At 48.4% G+C, this 24,279-nt stretch overlaps 3 protein-coding genes and 1 pseudogene across 6 annotated transcripts; 1 reads left to right on the top strand and 3 right to left on the bottom strand.

Moving 5' to 3' along the window:
• The window catches only part of LOC138770288 (zona pellucida sperm-binding protein 3-like), a 13,923-nt pseudogene extending 9,463 nt beyond the window's left edge, over positions 1–4,460 (bottom strand).
• On the top strand, positions 4,345–23,740 carry LOC138770281 (zona pellucida sperm-binding protein 3-like). Its single transcript, XM_069949261.1, has 8 exons — positions 4,345–4,465; positions 20,283–20,404; positions 21,340–21,443; positions 21,833–22,010; positions 22,082–22,202; positions 22,409–22,500; positions 23,110–23,246; positions 23,500–23,740. The coding sequence occupies exons 2-8, from the start codon at positions 20,283–20,285 to the stop codon at positions 23,724–23,726; spliced, it is 981 nt and encodes a 326-aa protein (XP_069805362.1). The 5' UTR covers positions 4,345–4,465; the 3' UTR covers positions 23,727–23,740.
• Positions 7,000–12,000, bottom strand: LOC138771152 (zona pellucida sperm-binding protein 3-like). Its single transcript, XM_069950662.1, has 9 exons — positions 11,513–12,000; positions 11,373–11,392; positions 11,007–11,125; positions 10,017–10,120; positions 9,761–9,938; positions 9,569–9,689; positions 7,956–8,047; positions 7,743–7,876; positions 7,000–7,238 (listed from the first exon to the last, which is right to left on the bottom strand). The coding sequence occupies exons 1-9, from the start codon at positions 11,931–11,933 to the stop codon at positions 7,000–7,002; spliced, it is 1,428 nt and encodes a 475-aa protein (XP_069806763.1). The 5' UTR covers positions 11,934–12,000.
• On the bottom strand, positions 15,194–24,279 carry LOC138770266 (zona pellucida sperm-binding protein 3-like). 4 transcript variants are annotated; one of them, XM_069949219.1, is made up of 9 exons: positions 22,420–22,526; positions 21,376–21,460; positions 17,261–17,376; positions 16,998–17,101; positions 16,744–16,921; positions 16,549–16,669; positions 16,317–16,408; positions 15,896–16,032; positions 15,194–15,461 (listed from the first exon to the last, which is right to left on the bottom strand). In XM_069949219.1, the coding sequence occupies exons 3-9, from the start codon at positions 17,374–17,376 to the stop codon at positions 15,217–15,219; spliced, it is 993 nt and encodes a 330-aa protein (XP_069805320.1). In that variant the 5' UTR covers positions 21,376–21,460; positions 22,420–22,526; the 3' UTR covers positions 15,194–15,216. The 4 variants fall into 4 exon arrangements, with proteins under 4 accessions (XP_069805320.1, XP_069805338.1, XP_069805330.1 ...); XM_069949237.1 differs by lacking the exons at positions 21,376–21,460; positions 22,420–22,526 and adding an exon at positions 24,054–24,279; XM_069949229.1 differs by lacking the exon at positions 21,376–21,460.

Below are 24,279 nucleotides of genomic sequence, written 5' to 3'. Positions count from 1 at the left end.
ACACTGATAGGGGAGGATGAGGGTTGTAGTGCAAGCTGTCGGGACTGATACTCTGCTCCAAGACTCCTGGAGCCCCATCCGTATACAGGCTGAAGACTTCTCGGAGACCCAACACCAGAGACTGAGTGAGACTGAGACCAAGGGTTTGCTCTAGGAGAGCCCAGTCTAGAGGAAAATTGTCCAAGTCCCCTAGAAGATCCCCATCCAGCCTGGTTACTCCTCCACCAAGTGTCATACTGGCGCCGGGGTCTAACCGAGGAGCTGCTAAAGCCTGGTCCATAGAGCAGAACCACTAAGAGCCAACTCCACCTGATCCACAGCTCCATCCTAACTGCAGGACAAGTCACACAAGGAGAGGATGGAGGAGGCTGAGCTTTATACCCATCACACGGCCATCCTCCACCTGATGCCTTATTACACTCAGCTGGGCCTCCCCCCCACCACCACATCTGATGAGGAGACAGCCATGAGGAGGAGTCATACTAGGAGCAGCCTCCATTTCTTTGGGTCTATTCACATGAGACCCTTTATCAAGGTCGTTTCTTGCACCGGGCGGGCCGGGCGACAGCACGGGGCGCCGAGAGTTAGGGGGCGCTGGTGGCTCCCCCGGGACCTCACACAGCCTGGGTTGGATAGCGCACCACACGCCCCCACACCCAGACGTCACCCGGCCGCCCGCCATCTCGCCCCCCCGATCTGTCAGATGAGCGGCACGGGACGCTCATGTGAGCGACAATCCCGTTCGCAGCTGCCGCGACCGCGCTCATGTGACTTGTCCCGGCCGTCCTTGCGCCTCACCTACTGCCTGCACTCCTCCAATCAGCGCAGAGCGGGAGCGTGGGGCCGCTGCGGCCGGCCGTGCTGCACGCAGCCAATCAACGTGTTCGCCACGGCCGGCCGCAGCGGCCCCACTCTGCGCTGATTGGAGGAGTGCGGGCAGTAGGTGAGGCGCAGGGACGGCCGGGGCAAGTCACATGAGCACAGTCGCGGCAGCTGCGGACGGGATCTGACAGACCGGGCCACTACTACTGCTGCAGCTGAGAGGTGAGAAGACAGCCATCTATGTAATATGAAGTGGGGTAGTGTGTATGTGTGAGGAGGAAGGGGGGGGCAGGGGGATTGTGTGTGTAGAAGGGGGGTCAGGGGGGATAGTGTGTGGAGAAGGGGGGGGGTCAGGGGGGATAGTGTGTGGAGGAGGGGGGGGGTCAGGGGGATAGAGTGTGGAGGAGGGGGGGGTCAGGGGGATAGTGTGTGGAGGAGGGGGGGGGGGGGGGCAGGGGGATAGTGTGTGGAGGAGGGGGGGGTCAGGGGGATAGTGTGTGGAGGAGGGGGGGGGTCAGGGGGATAGTGTGTGGAGGAGGGGGGGGGGGGTCAGGGGGATAGTGTGTGGAGGAGGGGGGGGGGTCAGGGGGATAGTGTGTGGAGGAGGGGGGGGGGTCAGGGGGATAGTGTGTGGAGGAGGAGGGGGGGGTCAGGGGGATAGTGTGTGGAGGAGGGGGGGGTCAGGGGGATAGTGTGTGGAGGAGGGTGGGGAGTCAGGGGGATAGTGTGTGGAGGAGGGTGGGGGGTCAGGGGGATAGTGTGTGGAGGAGGGGGGGGGTCAGGGGGATAGTGTGTGGAGAAGGGGGGTCAGGGGGGATAGTGTGTGGAGAAGGAGGGGTCAGGGGGGATGGTGTTTGGAGAAGGGGGGTTAGGGGGGATAGTGTGTGGAGAAGGGGGGGGGGTCAGGGGGAATATTGTGTGTGTGTGGGGGGGGGTTAGGGGGGATAGTGTGTGGAGAAGGGGGTTAGGGGGATAGTGTGTGGAGGAGGGGGGGTCAGGGGGATAGTGTGTGGAGGAGGGGGGGTCAGGGGGATAGTGTGTGGAGGAGGGGGGGTCAGGGGGATAGTGTGTGGAGGAGGGGGGGGTCAGGGGATAGTGTGTGGAGAAGGGGGGTCAGGGGGGATAGTGTGTGGAGGAGGGGGGGTCAGGGGGGATAGAGTGTGGAGGAGGAGGGGGGTTAGGGGGGATAGTGTGTGGAGGAGGAGGGGGGTTAGGGGGGATAGTGTGTGGAGGAGGAGGGGGGTTAGGGGGGATAGTGTGTGGAGGAGGAGGGGCGTTAGGGGGGATAGTGTGTGGAGGAGGGGGGGTTAGGGGGGATAGTGTGTGGAGAAGGGGATTAGGGGGGATAGTGTGTGGAGGAGGGGGGGTTAGGGGGGATAGTGTGTGGAGGAGGGGGGGTTAGGGGGGATAGTGTGTGGAGAAGGGGATTAGGGGGGATAGTGTGTGGAGGAGGGGGGGTTAGGGGGGATAGTGTGTGGAGGAGGGGGGGTTAGGGGGGATAGTGTGTGGAGGAGGGGGGGTTAGGGGGGATAGTGTGTGGAGGAGGGGGGGTTAGGGGGGATAGTGTGTGGAGAAGGGGATTAGGGGGGATAGTGTGTGGAGGAGGGGGGGTTAGGGGGGATAGTGTGTGGAGAAGGGGATTAGGGGGGATAGTGTGTGGAGGAGGGGGGGTTAGGGGGGATAGTGTGTGGAGGAGGGGGGGTTAGGGGGGATAGTGTGTGGAGGAGGGGGGGTTAGGGGGGATAGTGTGTGGAGAAGGGGATTAGGGGGGATAGTGTGTGGAGGAGGGGGGGTTAGGGGGGATAGTGTGTGGAGAAGGGGATTAGGGGGGATAGTGTGTGGAGGAGGGGGGTTAGGGGGGATAGTGTGTGTGTGGGTTAGGTGTGTGTTGATAGTGTGTGGGGGGGGGGGGCGAATGGCATAGTGTGTATGTGGGGGGGGGGGCGCTTTTATCAAGATTCGCCCTGTAGTCAAAATTACCTAGAAACTGCCCTGCCCTTTATGCTGGAGCTACATTGGCACTTTGCTTGCACAACACATAGATTGTGTCACACTGTAAAGGCCCTATTCCACGGAACTATTATCGTCCGTATTCGGCCGATAATCATCCCTTGGTGTAGGAGGCAATGATCAGCCGACATCGTTCATGTTGGCTGATCGTTCACGTTGAAAGACAAACAACTTATGGTGCGTTTACACAGACAGATTTATCTGACAGATCTTTGAAGCCAAAGCCAGGAACTGACTATAAACAGGGATCAGGTCATAAAGGAAAGACTGGGATCTAACCTCTTTTCAAATCCATTCCTGGCTTTGGCTTCCAAAATCTGTCAGATAAATCTCTCTGTGTAAACGCACCCACAGATCTTTGAAGCCAAAGCCAGGACCAGACTATAAGCAGGGAACAGGTCATAAGGGAAAGACTGAGATTTCAAATCCATTTCTGGCTTTGGCTTTAAAAATCTGTCGCTCTCCACTCATAGTACTGAGGTGTCACGTTATCGTCACGTGACCATTGTTGTTTAAGCTTTATTATATGTTGCACAGCTGCAGTCACTATAGGGTTAATGTTTTTGCACCACATGGTCTGTGCCAGCCAATGAGAGATGCTCTTCTTTTTCTACCTATCCCTGCACTCTAGACATCCACAACACAACCCTTTGGGGAACAGTCCAGTGAAGTCTAGCTGTGATAGTGGACAGAGACTTTGGAGACTTTCTTTTGTCAAGCTATACCCACAGACACTATGCAGTGTTAAGCTACTAAGGGAGAACAAGTCAGATATCACCCCAGCCCATGCCGAGAACCTCTCTTAAAGGTGCAGGGTGGTATCCTAAGGCAGAGGAACTGACCCGGATAGAGCAAAGCAACCGTAACCAAGGTCTACGTACTCTATCTTGCAGCCCAGGTGACACAGGATAACTTTGGACACTTAGCTACACTCAGGTAACTAAGACTGGGGCTTGTGTCACCCTCATAGGACGGGTAACTCAACACTGCAGGGCAGAAGGTGGTTTTCGCGACATTCAGGTCGACACACGGGCACAAGTATTCACGTCTCAAGTATTCTACAAGTATTTCATCTTAGAAGTTCCAGCAGAGCACATTATTACACTGGGTTGGGGCTCTCCCGACAAACTCCTCTCCACTCTTCTACTCAATGCTCAACTGAACCAGTACTGCTATTCTACCTCAGCACTTCAGCATCTCTCAGCACAGATTCAGTGAACTCAAGTCTGTATCTCAGGAGTCACTTGTTACCCTACTATGCTGTATTGCAAGAGATTTTCAGTAAAGATCAGTTTATTTATTCTACTGGGACTCGGTGATCATTGCACCAGCACCTACACACAGGCTACACCATCCTTGGATCACTTTTCCCTTTCTGTGGGTGGCGGTACCGACAGTACAGGTGGGTCATCTCTCCACTCCAGGATACCACGATAAGAGCCCAAGGGACCCATCACAACCCGGCAGGTCATCGACCATTGGGGATCAGTATAATCAGCCACTGCACAAAGCAGACATACCATCACACCCGTCTGCTGAGTTGGCACTGGCGTCTCAACAGAACTATCACTGGCTGAGCTGTACTACACCACTGACCAACTACCATAGAAGTGGCGTCACAAGGAACAAACAGGTGACCGGTCAGACACCACATTAGTACCTGTGGTTGCCTGGATACTAGTGAGGCCTAGTACCTGTCGTTGCCTCAATAGCAATGAGGCTTAGTACCTGTCGTTGGCTGGATACCAATGAGGCCTAGTACCTGTGGTGACCTAAATACCAGTGACCCCTAGTACCTGTGTTTGTCTGGATGGCAGTGAGACCTAGTACCTGTGGTTGCCTGGATACCAGTGAGGACTAGTATTTGTGGTTGTCTGGGTACCAGTGAGGACTAGTACTTGTGGTTGCCTGGATACCAGCAAGGCCTAATACCTGTGGTTGCCTGGTAACCAGTGTGGCCTAGTACCTGTGGTTGCCTGGATACCTGTGAGGCCTAGTACTTCTGGTTGCCTGGATACCAGTGAGGCCTTGTTCTGTCCCTCTGCACATAGACATATTACATTCTAGTAAATTTGGGGGGATAGTCTAATGAACGGCTTTTGTTTTAATTGAATCTGTACTCAAATAGAAAACACTGGGTTTATTGTATGTTAACACTGAAGTGGTCCAGGGTGTTAGCACTAGCTCGCACAAAGGGTGCTGAGCCAGGGGGTAGATGCCCCTTGAGGATGGCTGGGATTTGTGGTGCTCCTCATCACTGTAAAACATGATCGTTCCACAGGGCAATGGTTCTTGCATTCCATAAGGGCCGGCGCAGAGGTAAAAAGGACTTAAGCAATGTTAATGGAGCAGATTTTTTTTCCCCCCAGAGGTACACCCCTATATGGTGTCTGGATTATGGAGTCACCCAAGATAGTTAAGGTGCAATGGAAACCAGGCGTGAAATGAGTCATCCATGGGGAAGGCCCTGTAGAAAGTGCGACACTAGTTCCAGATTACTATTCTAAGGTGGCTAAAATCCTTCCATTGGCTCACCGGGGAGGGTCAGTTCAGGGAGCTGGAAGTCTCTAGGCCTGACCAGAAGCAAATATACGGATTTTTGATTACTCTATGGAGTACTGGCAGCACTTCTCAGATACATGAATACTCTATGAGGCAAAGTTTAATAACGGATAACTTTTGGTGGTGGCCACAGCCAGACTGGAGGTTCTAGATCTCTAGATGTGGGCCCCATAATCTAGTCTGAGTAATTCAGCTGGCCTATGTGGCTGCAGAAGCAGACCACATCCCCCCATGTGTTCACCAACAACCTCACCTTGTTGCCAGTCTAGCCATATTAAACTCCAATAGAGCATAGAAGACATTTATGGGAGAATGGGAAACACTAAGGCTGACAGGGAGCATGAAGGAATGAGCAGGGCAGATGTAGGCACAGTATAGCAGCCCTCTGTCTGGGGAGAGAGGGGTTACAGCTATGGAGAGATTACCTCCACAGTCCTGTCCCCTGATGCAGGCCCCAGTCTGAAGTGGATCTGCTATGATTTGAAAAGGTAAGCGAGCCTTCCTGGGTCAGAGTACAGGGCTGTAGACCCCGCTATGCAGCCCATGCCCCTCCCCCACCCCCACCCAATACAGAGAGCTCTTAAAAACCAAGTCACAATTTTGAAAAAAAAAAACTGAGCTCTTAAACCAAGGTACCACTGTATTATCTTCCTATATAATGGATTGGGTTCAATATACACATACCAGGCTAACCAGGCTATGCAAGTTATAAGCCATATAAGCTTTAGTGGGACAATGGCCACTGTGGCAAATTAATTTTGGTGTTCAGTAGATATTAGGGTTAATGAACAGTAGATATTAGGGTTAGTGAACAGATGAAGCATCACATTTAAAAAAATAAAAAAAAAGTCATGCCTTGATTGCTTGGGGTGGGAGAGAAATCAGAACTAGAGATGAACGAACCGGATTCCGGTCGATCAGAACCCAAAAATTCTGTGTTGGATTAGCGGGGGCTGCTGAACTTTGATATAAAGCTCTAAGGTTCTCTGGAAAACATGGATATAGCCAATGACTATATCCATGTTTTCCGCATAGCCTTAGGGCTTTCTCCAGCTTCAGCAGCCCCTGCTAATCAAATGCCGAATGTTCGGGTTCGGATGGACTCAAACCAGGTTCACTGATCTCTAATCAGAACCTACAGTCCTAGAAAAGTTAAAAAAAAAAAAAAAAAAGGGTGTGAGTGTGTGAGTACACATTCCATGTACAAACTAAATACAGAAGATGTGCTATAGACTGGAGACACAGAACTCCCAGCATTATGAGGCCAGGAGCTCCAAATCAGTTAAGTATTCATTCTACTGTACTGACACATGGAGACAAACTCCCAACATCATAAAACCAAGAGTTCCACGATTCCCCTCCATCGTACATCTGTATTTACAGACTGCATGGAAGGTCCGACTGTCCCCCAAAGGGCAGAAATTGGATTTTCTGGTTTCATGGGTGCCAGGGCTGGTGGTGGGCATCTCCTCTCTGAAGTCTACCTCCAATGGTCTGCAAACACAGGAGAAGTCAACTGTATGTACAATCCCCATTGCATGTAAGAGTTACCCACTTCAAGGAGACCCAAGACAACTGCTAATTTCTCGTTTTTATTTTTCATTTTTACACAGATTCTTTAGCAGTTAATCTTTTCAGACATTTTCCAACCACAGAAAGAGCAATGACAACGACCACAGTAGTGACAAATCCAATTGCCACCATCGCCCACAGCTGGAGAGGTTCCTGGCCTGCACCCATCCTGGAAGCTTGGGCGGTTCCTGCTCTGGACCCCTGGTCAGGCTTCGCTACAGTCACTAGAAGAGGACCTAGTGTGGCCAGGCCGTGTTCCTCCACCTGAGAACCTGTCAGAAGCAAAGTCAGATACAAATTCACAAGCAACTCCCACTTGTCACATAGCCAAGTAACATACAGCAATTTAGACCCATTGAGGTCTAATGGCCACAGCATCTTTTTGTCTTTAATCAGAGATATTATTCTAGAAAAAGACAAATACCATTTTTGCCCTTAATCACAGCATGGATGAGTCCATAGAATTCTCGCTAGGAGACATTGGCAAACGTATGGAATCAGGAAATACCGATTACTTCCTACTGACAACCAATTTAGTTTTTTCCAACAGTAAAAACCTAACAATTGTGCGCTCAAGGCCTTATACCAAGTTTTATGGTCTCAAAAACCTGGACGAACCTAGTCAGGTTTATGAGCGGTAGAAGCCTGGGTTTGGTCTAACGTCAACACACAAGGGAGTAGTTTTACATGACGTCATGAGAATTAGTGGTATACCAGTGATAAGCTAGCTTCATTCATTACTACAGGTCTCTGTAGAGAGGATGTCCTTTACTCACCAACATCTCTCTTCCCAAGTCCTCTCGGCCTCCCAAAGTACGAGCCCCATGCCGATCTGGGGCCTGTAGGAGCAGCACAGTTCCCGGTTGCACAGCACTGGCAGATCCCACTAGAGCCTTCTACAGGTGACCAGCTAGAAAATTAGACAATTTGTTAGATGGTTGATACACAACTGATCCTCAAACTCAAAGGTTACTTCTATAGGTCCTGACCTGCTGGAGGCCTTGTTGTAGGAGCAGTCCTTGTTCACTGGGTCAGGGGTCTGGTCGATGGCTGCAGCTCTCAGAGTACAGGTGATGTAGATCTAGGACAAAACAGGAGCAGTCACTCTCATCCTACTTAAAAGTAGTTATAATAGTGTGGTGACCCCTGGAGGTGTTGTGTCAGAGGATCGCCCAGTCACTCGCTAGAAGGAGGGGTGTGACACCACTCCGGTTGCAGATGGCAGAGATGCAGCCGGACCTTAGGATGTTAATCCGTGACGCCAGTGCCGGGTAGGCACACAGGTGTGATGGCACACCTGCTTTTATTTTTAAGGCTAGTTGTACCTGCTGGGTTGCTACAAGGTCCCTTGGGATGATATTACGGTTGACCGGAGTGGCGTAATGACCCTCCCGCACTGCCTCACACAGAAAGGTGAAGTGGCCCAAGGCTATAGTGTACACTTTACCATAAATAAGCTTGTTTTTACTTAGATACTTGATGCAGCAAGTTATACAGCTTTGACTTGACAGTATACGTTTCTCTTGATGGAGCACTTGAAAAGACACTCAAATACTGGTGGACGAACACTTGACAATACAACAGCCAGATCTGTGACAGGAAGGTAGTAAGGAGAATAGTAGTGCAGACCAACTGGCCTGTTGTGACAGACAAGCAGAGTAGCAGAGAGGAAGAAGTCGTGAGAGTCCCAACTCAAGTAGTACTGTGCTCTGCTGGGATGTTGGAGGATGAGGTAGAAGAATACTCAGAAGAAAATCCTTGTGCCTGTGTATTGACCTTTGGGTCTTTGCACCACCTTATGCCTTTTAGATTTGGGGGGGGGACCTGTCCTAGGGGGTGACACAAGGCCCAGACCTTGTTACCTGGGATGAGCTGAATGCTGAGGGTTCCCTGCTGATAACCGCGCTGCGAGATAAGAGTTCATAGGATTTGCGCACTTTGCTCTATCCGGATCAGTTCCTTTCTTTTTGCTAGTCTGTGGATACTGTCCTGCTCTGACACTCCTTGTCCACAGCGTGGGTTGAAGTTCTGACTCTCTCTCTTTTGGTAGATGTTTAAACACTGCATAGTGTTGTGAAGCATCACTGATAAGAAACTGTTACAGGTGTCCTGTTTGACGTCCTACCCATACGGGGTTCTGACCAAGACTGACCTATTCTTCCTGTCTCCTACGTGACTTCCTTCCTCAGCATGCGCTGTGAGGGGGTGAAGAATGCAATAGAAGCAAAGAGGTGATAGGACAGAAGAAAAGATTCCCATAGGTTCACATATCCATGTGACATACAAACAATAATCCTATACACACTTCAGCTGTGCAGCATCTGAACACATACTTCTATAACAGCAACATCTAGTGGCAAAACCACCACCACATACGTATAAGCTTTTATGAAAAGGTGTATATAACACCTGTGGTAGGACACCACAATGGCATAAATATATGGAACCTCTATTATTCTTAAGACAGTTAAGTATAGGCTACCAAAGGTGCCCATGTCAACACCAGGGGCCATTTTAACCAGTTTAGCAAACGTAGAAGCCCCCATTGTAGGGGGGGGGGGGGTGTACAGATGTCAATACAGGCTCAGGTCAGAGTCCTTACCAGGGAGACTGCACTGTCTGTGAACCTGAAGGCATCTACTATGAAGCGAAGCGTGTCTGCTTGAGGTCTTGGAGAAACAAATACTGAAGAGGAATCTTCTTGCATCCCGTCCATCAAGCACCTGTAGGAGAGATGAGCTGTAGACAATAGGTTCCTTGAAGACTTGGGACATTATTGATGGGAGTAACTCACCCATTGTTAGAGATGATCTCATAGCGAGGAGTGGAGGTCACATCTGGGGTAATGGTGGCCACACAACTGTCCACAAACAGGATCATCGGGGCATGGTTCTGAGTGTCCAGAGAGGCTTCTATGTAGAACATGTCACCAAGCTGGAAGACCAGTGATGGACTGGGAGCGCTCCAGTCCGCTGGAGAGAAGATACTGGGGGATAAGTAAAGGCCAGGAGACTCAGAACCCCCCACCCTAATACTAGAAAGCTTCTTACCAGTCATGAGACGCAAGGAGAAGGCCAGCCGCTCTTCTGAGGTCACAGTGCTGCTGAATGGAATCCATGTTGGCTTGATGGCCTTACTGCTTACATTACCATGTCTACACAAGAAAGAAATTGTACTAGGAGAGTGGGAACAAATCCTAGGACCCATATCAGTACATGGCCAAGTAATAGATACTTGCAAGTAAAAAGGTACAGAGAAAAAAAAAAATAAAAAAAAAAAAGAACTCAAGTCATAGCAAAATGAGTAGGGCTTAAACTGAGGTGGTTGAACCCAGGTAGGTAGCTAAGGAGTTTTGCAATAGATTGCTCTTTAAGGCAGGTATTGTAAGACTTAAATTCCCATCGTACTTGAACAAAGCTTTGTTTAGGTTGTCCAAACAATAGTTTTGCAACAGCTGGAGGGCCGCAGGCGCCCTATTCCTGCCTATGGGGTAACCAGTAGAGAAGTACAGTATTAGAATCTCCTTTGAGGCCCTTTTATTATTATTACTGTAGTTAAGAGAACGTGGGCCCAAGGGAAAACACCTAACAGTGTCCAGTTTCTGACCCAACAAGACATGCATACCGAAGGGGTGGGTTATCAATAGATGGCAGTCAGACGAACATTTGGCCCATGCAAAGATCCATAGAAAACAGTTACAGGGATTTACATGGAATAGCCACTTTTGGTGGTCTAAAGAAAATGGTCCATGGGATCCCTCAAACACTAGTACAAGGTTTCTTAAAGTGACTGTACCACCAGGCCCAGGCAAAAGCACTGGAGGTGGGCCAACCCACCCTTAGTGGGAAGAAACCCCAGCCCCTCCAAGACGTGACTCCATTAGAATCAATGGAACCCTATGATAGAGGGGCTAGGGTTTCCTCCCACTAAGGGTGGGTCGGCCCGCCTCCAGTGCTTCTGCCTGGGCCTGGTGGTACAGTCACTTTAAAGGCTCCGTCAATTCCCTACAAGCCCCCCTCCCGCATACTATATAGACTCACCTTGGATAGAAGCACTTGATGGGAACCACAGCAGGGTTAAACCTGGTGATTGGCGCATTGCTGGGAGAAGTGGGGGTGTAACGTAGGATGGAGTTGTAGATCAGCCAGTCTGGAGTCATCTGGAAGACATTAGTTACCTGGTTAATACTTTGGAAACAAGGGGGCAATATTAGCAGGCACTTCAGGTTTCACATAGATGAACCATCATTCTCGCTCTATAGTATCTGAACATTACAGATAAGGGGGGCTTATTACATATAAGACAGATCACTGATTAACATTACCAGGAAGGCCTAATGGAGCCATAAGACCTTGCACAATTCACCTGCTAGTGGTGTATCCATCTATCATACTAGCTATAGACACATCAACATTTGAGTGTAAACCTATTGAGAAGACATCTTCCCATGTCCTTCAGCCATCACTCACCTCTAAGCTGTTTCCGCAGTCCTGAAGACTGTTCTCAAAGACCACAACAGCGTCTGTAGTTTGAGTTCCTGGGGTACAGGAACCCAGGGACAGGTCTAAGGACTTCACCAGCTTACCATTACCATAGAAGTCTCTCTTCACCATCACCACTATCATGTCCTCACCACACTGCACACTGATAGGGGAGGATGAGGGTTGTAGTGCAAGCTGTCGGGACTGATACTCTGCTCCATGACTCCTGGAGCCCCATCCGTATACAGGCTGAAGACTTCTCGGAGACCCAACACCAGAGACTGAGTGAGACTGAGACCAAGGGTTTGCTCTAGGAGAGCCCAGTCTAGAGGAAGATTGTCCAAGTCCTCTAGAAGATCCCCATCCAGCCTGGTTACTCCTCCACCAAGTGTCATACTGGCGCCGGGGTCTAACCGAGGAGCTGCTAAAGCCTGGTCCATAGAGCAGAACCACTAAGAGCCAACTCCACCTGATCCACAGCTCCATCCTGACTGCAAGACAAGTCACACAAGGAGAGGATGGAGGAGGCTGAGCTTTATACCCATCACACGGCCATCCTCCACCTGATGCCTTATTACACTCAGCTGGACACCTTTATCCACCTCTTCCTGTAAGTCCATTCCTGGCTTTGGCTTTAAGAAACCTGATGGTGTGAATAGACCCGAAGCTAAATCTTTCATATCCAGATAAGATGTTTATGTGTGTGTCACTGAGTCCGGACCAGGGTGTGGTCTCTTTCACGTCTTTTAGGTTCATGTTTTTTTGAGGAAGTAGACGGGACCAGAGAGTAAATCATTCTTCGTCACACTGTTGTCCACAGACATTTCTTATTGGAAAATGTATTCAATGTGTATCTAGCACAAAAGAAAGATGGCGCAGTCATGCGGAGGGAGCGCCAGAATCCTCTGGAAGTTATCCGTGCAGATTCCATACCCTCAGGCGTTGTTCCCACACAGTATTTTTGCTCAGTATTCTGGTCGGCTGTGCCATTTCAGTGCTGCTGCAATTCAATGAGTTTCCCTACTGCCAACATGATGTATCAATATCATGGCGGGCGGGGAAACAGTCCAGGTCGGGCTTTCGTGATTCGTCATTCGTGTTTCACGGAGAGAACACGGAACGTGTGAATGCAGCCTTAGGCTGGGTTCACACTGCGTTTTCAGCATACGTTTAACGGATCTGTTTTTTTTACGGACAAAAAAATAGTGTCAGCAACATTTTTGTGTCCAGTCAAAAACAATGAATCCGTTTTAATCTGTTTTTTTTTTTTATAATGGAAGTCAATGGAAAAACGGATCAAAAAGGATGCACACAAATGCATCCGTCTTCTGCAATACGTTTTTCATCCGTTTTTTGCATAAAAACAGATGAAAAAAAACGGATTGCAAAAACGCAGTGTGAATGCAGCCTTACTGGGAGCACCCAGATCCATTGCCTGTATGTATGTTAACACACCGTAAACTACCCTAGGACACCCCCCCTCCCCCCAAAAGAAAAAAAAAAAATCAGAATATGCTTAATTTTTTTTTACCCCACAAAAACTCCCCCAAAGTTTATACAGAGTGGAGTCCATTGGGACCCAGACAGCAGCTAGATGGGCCGGAGGAACTCTATAAGGTCCTGGAAAAGAGTCCGTGGAGTCTCAACATATGTGACCAGCCAGATGACCAGGGGGTGACTCCTGGAAGAAGACCGCCAAAACCACCATACTAAAGGGGTACCCCAGTGAAAATCTTTTTCTTTAAAATCAACTGGTTTCAGAAAGTTATATAGATTTGGAACTTTTTTTTTTATTATTTAAAAATCTCCAGTCTTCCAGTACTTATCAGCTGCTGTATGTCCTGCAGGTAGTGGCATATTCTTTCCAGTCTGACACAGTGCTCTCTGCTGCCACCTCTGTCCATGTCAGGAACTGTCCAGAGCAGCAGCAAATCCCCATAGAAAACCTCTCCTGCTCTGGACAGTTCCAGACATGGACAGAGGTGGCAGCAGAGAGCACTGTGTCAGACTGAAGAGACTACACCCCTTCCTGCAGGACATACAGCAGCTGATAAGTACTGGAAGACCAGAGATTTTTAAATTGAAGTAAATTACAAATCTATATACCAGTTGATTTGAAAAAAATAAATAAAAGATTTTCATCCAAGTCCGCTTTAAATGTCTCTTTCAGTCATTGTCTAACTCAATTTACAAGTCTGATGATATAATAGGGAAATACCAAAGCCAGGTACCCATCCACAGAAAGCTGTTTCAGGTCGTCAGTGTGGAGCAGCACCATGGTAAAAAGACCTTAGGGAGACCGGCTAGAGGAAACACTGTAGGCTGCCAGTAAAAGCGCTCTACAAGGTCATGGTAGGTGTCATTGCTGGAGAGTCCATAGAGCAGACACCATAGAGGTGGCCCTACAGGAGTATGGGGGGGGTTAGGGGCCAGGGTAGTACTTACAGTAATGCACTCCACCCCAGGGGAAACTGTGTATGGATCTATGTGATCTGCAAGGATGGATTTATACCCAGATCAGCAGAGAGCACCTCCACATGGATGGGTGGTGTAAAAACACACCACCCTGTCCATAACACTGCCCCCACAAGCCAATACCATCCCTTTTAACAATGCTAATAAATCACCCCTTTACCCATGATGGCATAGGGTATGTGTGTATGAGGGATGTGTGTGCAGACACCCCAGTTTTTACATAGATCCAGGCACACCGACTACCGGTAGCACCCTCTGTCATAGTCCTGTAGCTTATATGGTTGAGAGAAGAAAAAAAAAAAAGTGAACCAATGAGGGCAAGCTAAAGAAAATATAACAAAGAAGGGGTTACATCACAAAGCAGCCCTGGTCTAAGCAGTGAGGAGACTCATCACAAGGATCTCACTCCCATCTAGGACATGTATTGTTTCTGACCAAGCACCAGCGTATCCACAACCTCATTTGGACATTACACAGTCTAGGAGCACTACAAGTCTCAGGAATTCCACCATCCCCGGTGTGAATGGACTGACTTCCAATAGATACTAAGGAAGAGAAGGCAGTGAGGTGGGTCCCTATGTCACAGGTGCTCACCTACTACTGTAGTCAGTTAACCTTTATTACATGTGGATTCAGAGATAGGGTTCTGTCCAAGAGAGGAGAGTCTCTGTTTCTGGCATTATTCTACCTACGTCCAGGCAGTGCCCACAAAGAGATCTACCCTAGCAGTGCAGCAACCCAAGCAAGCAGAGCCGCATGTCCTGCAATGCCGTAACTGGTATGAGAGAAGTAGAATTAGATTACCTCTACCCACCATTACTTAAGAATAATCAGGGGTATACATTGAGGAACACAGCCTCACAGGGCTCCCTCCCTAGTGTTGGGCCATACCACATAGAACCATCACCCCACCATTTGTGAACATGAGCAATCAGGAAGGCAACATAAAAGAGTGGAGCCCACCTTCTGGTCCATACCACCATTGTCCTCTTTTGTCAAGGATAAGTGGTGTATCCCCTTATCTCCCATTCAGAGGGCTGGGAAAGCTGGACGACAACCTCCATGTGAGCCGTATTAGGAGGTAACTTGAAATTCATGGAAACAGGGAATACTATGAAGGGTCTGGAGAGCATATTTACCATTGTGACAGATGAAGACCACTAGAGGTGTTCTAAGGGGAGTGGTGGCTAACCTGCTTACAATATAGGAAGATGACCTTTCTGGACTGTGGGTGATACAGGGGGCATGATAGTGGAACTCAGACAATGAGATACTGTTTGATAAAGTCTTTATTTTACAGAGCTTCTTGGGGAGACAACATCTTCATAACATATCGACCAGTTGCAACAAGGCCAACAGCAACAACCACCACACTGACAGAACCAACCACCACCAACAGCCAAAGCTCCAGGGGTTGGGACTCTTCAGGAACTCTCAGACTCTGGACACGTTCTGCCGTGGATGCCACATGGTGGGTCTCAGCACTGATGACCAAGAGAGGACCGAGTGTGGCCATGGCATGCTCCTCTGGATGAGGACCTGGAGGAGAGAAGGCTTAGTATGTAGAATCATAGATCAGCATATTAATCTTGCTACCTGTGGAAAACCCATGGCTACAGTGGAGCTAGACTCGGAGTGGGAGGTGGCCATCAGCTCACAGAAAAAGGACAACCCAAGATACTCTTAAGGGGCCATTCTAAACCCTTTCCCCACACAGAATTGTTAACGCCAGAGTAGACCCAGCTGCCCATACCAAAACAATCGTGTGGTCTGGTGGGCATCACGCCTCTTAGAACAGCATCTACAGTAAGTTTATGAAGTGTCAGGGTATACTAGGAGATCTATGGTGTATTAACTATCCCTGGGAAGGGTGGAACTAGATAAGACTATAAGGAATCTAGCCTCTTGCCTACAGGCTAGTTTTTGCCAGTTACAGCATGAAGCGTGCCATGTTTTACAAGACCCACACTTACCAACATCTCTCTTTCCAATACCTCTGGACCCACCAACGACTGGGCCCCATCTTCTTGGCTGGCCAACAGGAGGCATGGCACAATTCCTGGAGTCACAGCAGCGGCAGATGTCATTGGAGCCCTCAACAGCAGACCAGCTGAGGAGGAACCAGAGATATGGAGATTAAGTGACTGGGAATTTTTATTTATTTGTTTTTTTATTTTATTTCAGGAGTCCTCAATGCAAGTTATTGGTGCTTACAGAGGACAAAAGCTGTTCAGATACACAATGTAGGGGCAACAGAATGTTTCTAATACTATAATACTACCAAATAGATACAACCAAAGACATCAGGCAGATGCAGCACCACCACCAATGCCTACTGTAGGTCACGTACCTTCAGGGCCTGCATTAAGCCTAGTCAAGAATTTGTCATCTTACCTTCTCGTGGCCTTGTTGTAGGAACAGGCCTTGTTCATTTGATCTGGAGGTTGGGCAAGTTCTGCAGCTCTTAAAGAGCAAGTGATGAAGATCTAGAAGACAACAATATCTTGTTAGAGGTCATTTTAGGTTACCACTTTATGGTCCACCTCATGCAACATTTTTAAGTCAAACACCTGGTGTACATGATACGTACATGTAGTCTGACTACTTATAAGAAATTGTTCCTCACCGTAGATGCAGCCACCTCAATGAACCTGAAGGCATCAACTGTGAACTGGATCATATTTGGTTGAGACCTTGGAGACCTGAAGGCTGAAGTAGAGTCATCTTGAGTCCCATCCACCAGGCACCTGAACAAGGAGTCGGTAATGAGTGAAGTACCAAATTAATAGCAAGTCCCAAGTCAACCCAAGTCTCAACATACCCATTGTAGGTTATGATGTCATAACTGGGGTTGGAGTTGACATTCGACGTGGTGGTGGCCACACAGCTGTCAACAAACAGGATCATGGGGATGTGATTGTCTATTACCACAGATGCCTCTATGTTGAATACATCCCCAAGTTGGAAGATGGAGGATGATAGTCGAGCACTCCAGTCATCTATAAAAGGTCAACAGTAGAGAGTCAGGTTGACGGAGACATAGGGTCAACCACACCAGACCTCTACTTAACTTACCAGTCATCAGGTACATGGAGAATGCCAACCTCTCCTCTGTGGAGACTGTGGTACTGAATGGAGCCCACGTTGGCCGTATTGCTTTGCTGCTCACATTACCATGCCTACAGAGAAACCAGACAAGAGCAGAGGACTCTCAAAGCTTAACAGACATTAAGAAGCTTTAGTGTCTGTAGTAGGGTCACCCCACCATGGTGCCATTATCCTAAACATGAGATTAATGGCACAATGTAGGATTCCAACCAAACCCATGAGAGACTCACCGGGGGTAATAGCAAATGACTGGAACCATAGCTGGACTGGACCTTATTATGACGGTGTTGCTGGAGACTGGATTGTAGCTCAACATTGTTCTGTAGATCATGAATTCCTGTGTCATCTAAATAAAGATAAACCAATGAGACGTACACCATAAGAAGGGTAATCTGTAGCGTTGCAGACCAGTCAAACAGTTTGGGTACATTCTCTGAGCCCGTTCATCATTTGACTCCTAGCATCTGGAGAAGTTGGATGCCACCCTAGAGTCCTGGAAAACAGGAGTAAAGTCTATAGCTGTATTTAAGGACTCCCTAGGGCAGCATCCAACTTCTTCAGCCATGGAGAAGCAAATGCCAAGCGCTCAGGTTTGGAGAACATTACTGAATCCAGACAGGTCTACCTAACACTAGTCAAAGGAAGTCCTTGGGCCAAGTCTGTAAACCATGCCACCACCTACCACTTATAATAGGGGTACCTTATTACAGCAGAAAGGTCTACAGGTCTGCACACCCCTATAACTAGTCACTATAGGAAACATACAAGTCATAGATCGCAAAAGGACCAACTTATACTTTAGTGACATCTAAAGCAGCTATGGCTCCAGTTACTAAGTTAGTAGACCAACCCACCAACCAAGATCCCAGTAACATCTCCCAGCTCAAAAGGGTTCCTTAAGACGTTTCTACCATGTTCTCACCTGTAAGCTGCTCCCACAGGCCTGGACATCATTATCAAAGACCACCATGGTGTCTGAACTCTGGGATCCAGGGCTACAAGAGCCCAAGCTAAAGTCTGAAGTCTTCACTAGAAAACCATTACCATAGAAGTCTCTCTTCACCATCACCACCATCTTGTCTTCCCCACACTGCACACTGATAGGGGAAGATGAGGATTGTGGTGGAAGCTGTCGGGAATGATGGTCTCCTCTAAGAAACGCAGGGCCCCATCCAGCCACAGGCAGAAAACCTCTTGGAGACCCAACACTATAGACTGATTGAGACTGAGACCAAGGGTTTGCTCTGGGAGAGCCCAGTCCAGATTGTCCAAGTCCTCTAGAAGATCCCCATCCAGCCTGGTTACTCCTCCACCAAGTGTCATACTGGCGCCGGGGTCTAACCGAGGAGCTGCTAAAGCCTGGTCCATAGAGCAGAACCACTAAGAACCAACTCCACCTGATCCACAGCTCCATCCTGACTGCAGGACAAGTCACACAAGGAGAGGATGGAGGAGGCTGATCTTTATACCCATCACACGGCCATCCTCCACCTGATGCCTTATTACACTCAGCTGGGCCTCTTTTATGGCCAGGACTACACTGTGACTCTATGTAGGGCTACTAGGGCTTGGTTTACACTTTGGGGGAGATTTATCCAAAAGGGTGCGTGCACACTGAGCAATTCTCGCGGAATTCCGCCATAAAAAGCGGGCGGAATCTGCGTGGAATTCCGCCCGTGTAAATGCAACATTGCTCTTTCTATAGAGAACAATGGGACTGCCCGTGCACACAGAGTAAATTTCCGTCCGGAATTCCGCGCAGATTCCGCGCAGAATCCGCATTCCGCCCGAAGAATGTACATGTCAATTCTTTGGGCGGATTCCACTAGAGGAATCTTATAGAAGTCAATGGGGTTTGAATTCTGCTGGTAATTCCGCTTGCATTCCGCTTGATTTCCGCGCGGATTCCGCTCAAATTCCGCTCGAATTCCGCTCAAATTCCACCAGAGCAGAATAGGCGAGGAATTTCAAGCAGAAATTTTTCAGCTACAATTCCTCAAGAATTGCTCAGTGTGCAAGGGCCCAAATGGTGTAAAGTAGAACTGGCTCAGTCGCCCCTAGCAACCAATCAGATTCCACCTTTCATTTTCCAAAGAATCTATGAGGAATGAAAGGTGGAATATGATTGGTTACTAGGGGCAACTGAGCCAGTTTCACTTAATAAATCTCCCCCTTTGTTTTTCTTGTACATTTCCCATTGAAATACATTATATAAAAAAAAAAAAGCATAAAACACATGTGTATGGCACAAACGCAAAGCGTGGCCCCAGCCTATGTGTGAACAGAGCCGTAAACTCCCAGGAGTCACAGCGCGGCCCCCAGGTGCTTTGTATCAACCCGCCGGGGTGGAGATCTCAGGAGAGGACGGGTGGAGCTATAAGATAAGGGTGACTACACTGGTGTTGTTCCATCTTTGGCCACTATGGGGCAGCATAGAGATGGGGTGGTTTGTCTTGGGCTCATAGTGTTAGTCTTAGGTCAGGACTTTGCAGCCACTAAGAGTTTAACCAGAGTTCGTCGCCAGATAGATTTGTGGCGGAGGCGACATGAGGAGACTGGGTGGAGTGGTGACTCCAGGAGGTATCAGGATGGCTCCCGAGCTCTGGGTTATAACCTGTTACATGGCAGGGGCCTAGTGGGCTATGCTGAAGGGGGGCTACACACCAGACCGCTGCGGCCCCCTGAACGCTCCCCTGTCAGTGTCCAATGTGGGGAGGGCCGGATGGTGGTGACTGTGACCAGGGATCTCTATGGGAATGGAAGGCTAGTTAGGACCTCTGATCTGGCCCTGGGGCCCGAGTCCTGTGGCCCTGGCCCCCAGAGTACGGACACCACGGTGGTCTTCAACATTGGATTGCAAGAGTGCGGGAGCAGTTTACAGGTATGAGCTCTGTGTATATATCGGGTGCAGTTCCAATGACTGGCCACTGGTGGCAGTGTAGAGGTGGTGTGTAACTGGGAGGTGACAATGGTCTTGGTCACATATGCCTCCCCATTCTGGGCTTATGGGCTGTAATGAAATGTATTGCTTGACTCGCACAGCTGACTCTTTGTTACAGTGTATCCTGCTGCTGTACACATCCTGCTTGTTCTGTCCTCCAGGCTGATAGCGACTCCCTATACTGATACATTGTAACGAAGTCTGCAGCTGTACAGCAAGCCTAGGGCATGAACATATAACATTTTTTACTGTCATATTCTCTTTTCTTACCTTCTGATTTATGTAACATGTAACCTGCCTCTAACCCTCAGATGACTCCTGACTGGCTGATATATAGCAACAACCTTACTGTCAGCCTAACGCCTCGTACCCAAACCACGTCCATCACCCTCACCAACCCAGCTGTGGTCCCCATACGCTGCTACTACCCCCGGTGAGTATCCCTCTAGATGTGTAGTCAGACACTAGTGTATACTTACTATATTACTGCTCCTATATACAGGAATATAACTACTATAATACTGCCCCCTATATACAAGAATATAAATACTATAATACTGCCCCCTATATACAAGAATATAACTACTATAATACTGCCCCCTATATACAAGGATATAACTACTATAATACTGTTCCTATATACAGGAATATAACTACTATAATACTGCTCCTATATACAAGAATATAACTACTATAATACTGCTCCTGTATACAGGAATATAACTACTATAATAATGCTCCTATATACAGGAATATAACTACTATAATACTGCTCCTATATACAGGAATATAACTACTATAATACAGCCCCCTATATACAGGAATATAACTACTATAATACTGCTCCTATATACAAGAATATAACTACTATAATACTGTTCCCTATATACAAGAATATAACTACTATAATACTGCTCCTATATACAGGAATATAACTACTATAATACTGCCCCCTATATACAGGAATATAACTACTATAATACTGCTCCTATATACAAGAATATAACTACTATAATACTGCTCCTGTATACAGGAATATAACTACTATAATAATGCTCCTATATACAGGAATATAACTACTATAATACTGCTCCTATATACAGGAATATAACTACTATAATACAGCCCCCTATATACAGGAATATAACTACTATAATACTGCTCCTATATACAGGAATATAACTACTATAATACTGCCCCCTATATACAGGAATATAACTACTATAATACTGCCCCCTATATACAGGAATATAACTACTATAATACTGCTCCTATATACAGGAATATAACTACTATAATACTGCCTTGTATGTATGAGAATACAGTTTCTTGCGGTAGTATAACCTGTTGGCGGTGATATTTTGGCAGATACGGTAATGTGAGCAGTAATGCCATCAAGCCCACCTGGATCCCCTTTGGCAGCACTGTGTCCTCGGAGGAGCGGCTGGTCTTCTCCTTACGTCTGATGACCGGTAGGTTTAGTCATACGCTGTATATAAGGACATAGGGGAGATTTATCAAACATGGTGTGAAGTGAAACTGGCTCAGTTGCACCCAGCAACCAATCAGATTCCACCTTTCATTCCTCAGACGCTTTGGAAAATGAAAGGTGGAATCTGATTGGTTGCCGGGGGCGGCTGAGCCAGTTTCACTTTACACCATGTTTGATAAATCTAATCATCGGGTTGTGCTCCTTCCCACCAGACCGATTGACTCCTCCCTGTTTGGGATCTATTGATCGAGGCTGGTGGGCAGGAGAAGGTGTCAGGCCCCGCCCCATCTTGTGGCTCAGGCAGCATGAATAGAATGCTGGCTGAGCAGTGTATACGGCCACCATCAGACTATGTATGTGTATCCTCAGAGGACTGGAGCGCCCCCAGGTCATCGCCGGTCTTCAGTCTTGGAGACGTCTTCTACATTGAGGCTTCCTTGGAGACCCAGCATCACGCCCCTATGACTCTCTTCATTGAGCGCTGTGTGGCCACCATCTCTCCAGACCCCAGCTCCAGCCCCAGTTATGAGATCATTGCTTCCTATGGGTATGTAGCCCCCCTATTCCTGCAGCTGTGGGGGTTATGGGGGTCTCTGCTCTAATGAACGTCTCCTACAGGTGCCTAATGGATGGAACCCAACAAGACTCTTCCTCTGCTTTCCGATCTCCCAGACCCCGTCCAGACAAGCTGCAGTTCACGGTGGACGCTTTCCACTTCTCAGACTCCCAGGCGTCCACTGTAAGTGTCCTGTGGGCGGCGCTCATTGTCTAATCGAGGGTCTTTAAAGGGGTCCTCCAGGATTGTAAAGACATGGTTGTGAGTGTGTGGTATTACAGCTCGGTTCCATTGAAGTGAATGAAGCAGAGTTGTAGTACCTCACACAACCTGTGGACAGGGGTGGCGCTCACTATTTTTGGACACTTAATCTTTGTGCCCTATTGTAGATGTACATTACCTGCTACCTGAGGGCGGCTGCGGACACCCAGGCCCCAGATCCCACAAACAAGGCCTGCTCCTACAACAAGACCTCCAACAGGTGAGAGGAAGTGGCCTTTCCACCCAGCACTTTACCCCTTCTAGTATGCCCTGCAGCCTTGGGTTGGAGACCCCAATAAAGTCTTTGCAGTAAGATTTCACAATGTTGGCTACAGTACAATGGCGGCTGTCACTGGCTGTAATACCAGTAATGACCACTAGATGGTGACAGATCATCAGGCTGGAGTCTCTTCTGTGCTATAGAACCTGATGTGTCTGATTGTCTTGTTGCCCATAGCAACCTGCTCAGCTCTATGGGGCCCATTATGTGTTATATTCTCTAATCACAGCCGGGGCCACGCGACTTTCCGCAGAGCTGTGTGTATATATGTATATATAAAATATATATATATTCCCTTTTAAGATGCTGTGAATTTGTGCGTTTACGTCTCCACTTCCAGGCTTGTTAACACTTTTGGTGCCGTAGCTTTGTTTGCGTCGTCTCCAGTAAGATGTGATGTTGCGTTCTTGGATACAAGGGCCTAAAGGGGCTTTTATCAGATGCAACTGTAACAAACCCTCAGCAGTGGATAATACAAGTTGTAGTGACATTCACTGACTGCAGGGGGCGCTATTCCATTGACTTCTATATTGTCCATTGTCTCCTCAGTTGGTCAGCTGTGGAGGGCCCAAGTGAGATCTGCCAATGCTGTAACACCCAGAGCTGTGGCGCCCCCGATGGTCAGAGCAGGAGTTGGGGTCCGTCCTACAGAAGACCGCGCGGGCTGGATGGAGAAGTCTTACAAGGTCGGTAATGGAGTTGTATAAAGATTTAATAAAACATGGCTGCTATCACTGATGTTGCCCCTCCCAGTCCTCAGGCTGTGTGTGGTATTACAACACTGCTCCATTTACTTCAATAGAACGCAGCTGTAATACCGCACCCGACCTGAGGAGTATGGTGGTGCTGTCTCTGGAAGAAAGCGGCCATGTCCTTCCCCCCCCCCCCACACAAATTGTGGGAGGTGATGCATTATGGGTAATCTGAATCTTCTTACAGAACCCCGGTTGGAGGACAGACGGGCCTCGGCCATGGTGGGACCGCTGCTGGTGCTGGGAGAAGACCAGAGACGTTCCCTAGGGATGGAGGGCTCCAGCGGGGTGGAGATGTGGCTGCTGGTGGGGGTGGGGGGCCTCAGCTTGGTGGTGGTCCTTGTCTGTGTTGTTTTCGTCGTCATTGGACGATTGCGAAGAAAGAATCTGTCCCCCCGATGTGTACAGGAATAAAGGGGCGCACTTACTCCGGCACTAGTGTCCTTCATTATTATTGCAGGTGGCATCTTAAAGGGGAGCTCCCCGCTCTCAGTGAGGATAGTCTGACTCCTAGACTTACATTATATGTCTGACTGATCATGTGACCCAGAGGTGGGAGAGGAATGTGCTGATCGCAGTCTTCTCCTGATCGGTCTGAACACTCTGACCCCAGCCAATAAAACCTTATGACCAAAAGTTTTTTGAAACAGTGAAACTTTAAAGGGGAACTTTAAAGGGAAAACTTGTTTTCTATTAAAAGTACATTGAAAGTGCTATAGATGTGTCTATACAATGTATTACCGTATCTGTGGGGTTCTGCCACACTGGTAGCTCAAGTGAAGAAAAATGGCCTCTGTGCTAATTCACATTGTCTCCTGGTCCTGCTGTTCTCCCACCTTAGGAGACAAATCTTCCATGCCTCTATCTCACATTGTGTGTGTTTGCTGAGCACAGGCTGATGATGCAGACAGGGGGCAGGGTGTGATGTCACAGGAGGCGGAGCTGGATCTCCCAATCCCCTGAGTGA

This window comes from Dendropsophus ebraccatus, chromosome 1 (genome assembly GCF_027789765.1).
Source record: "Dendropsophus ebraccatus isolate aDenEbr1 chromosome 1, aDenEbr1.pat, whole genome shotgun sequence".
NCBI classification, from domain to species: domain Eukaryota; kingdom Metazoa; phylum Chordata; class Amphibia; order Anura; family Hylidae; genus Dendropsophus; species Dendropsophus ebraccatus.
The sequence above is the reverse complement of the archived record's forward strand: the minus strand, read 5'-3'. Positions and strand labels throughout refer to the sequence as shown.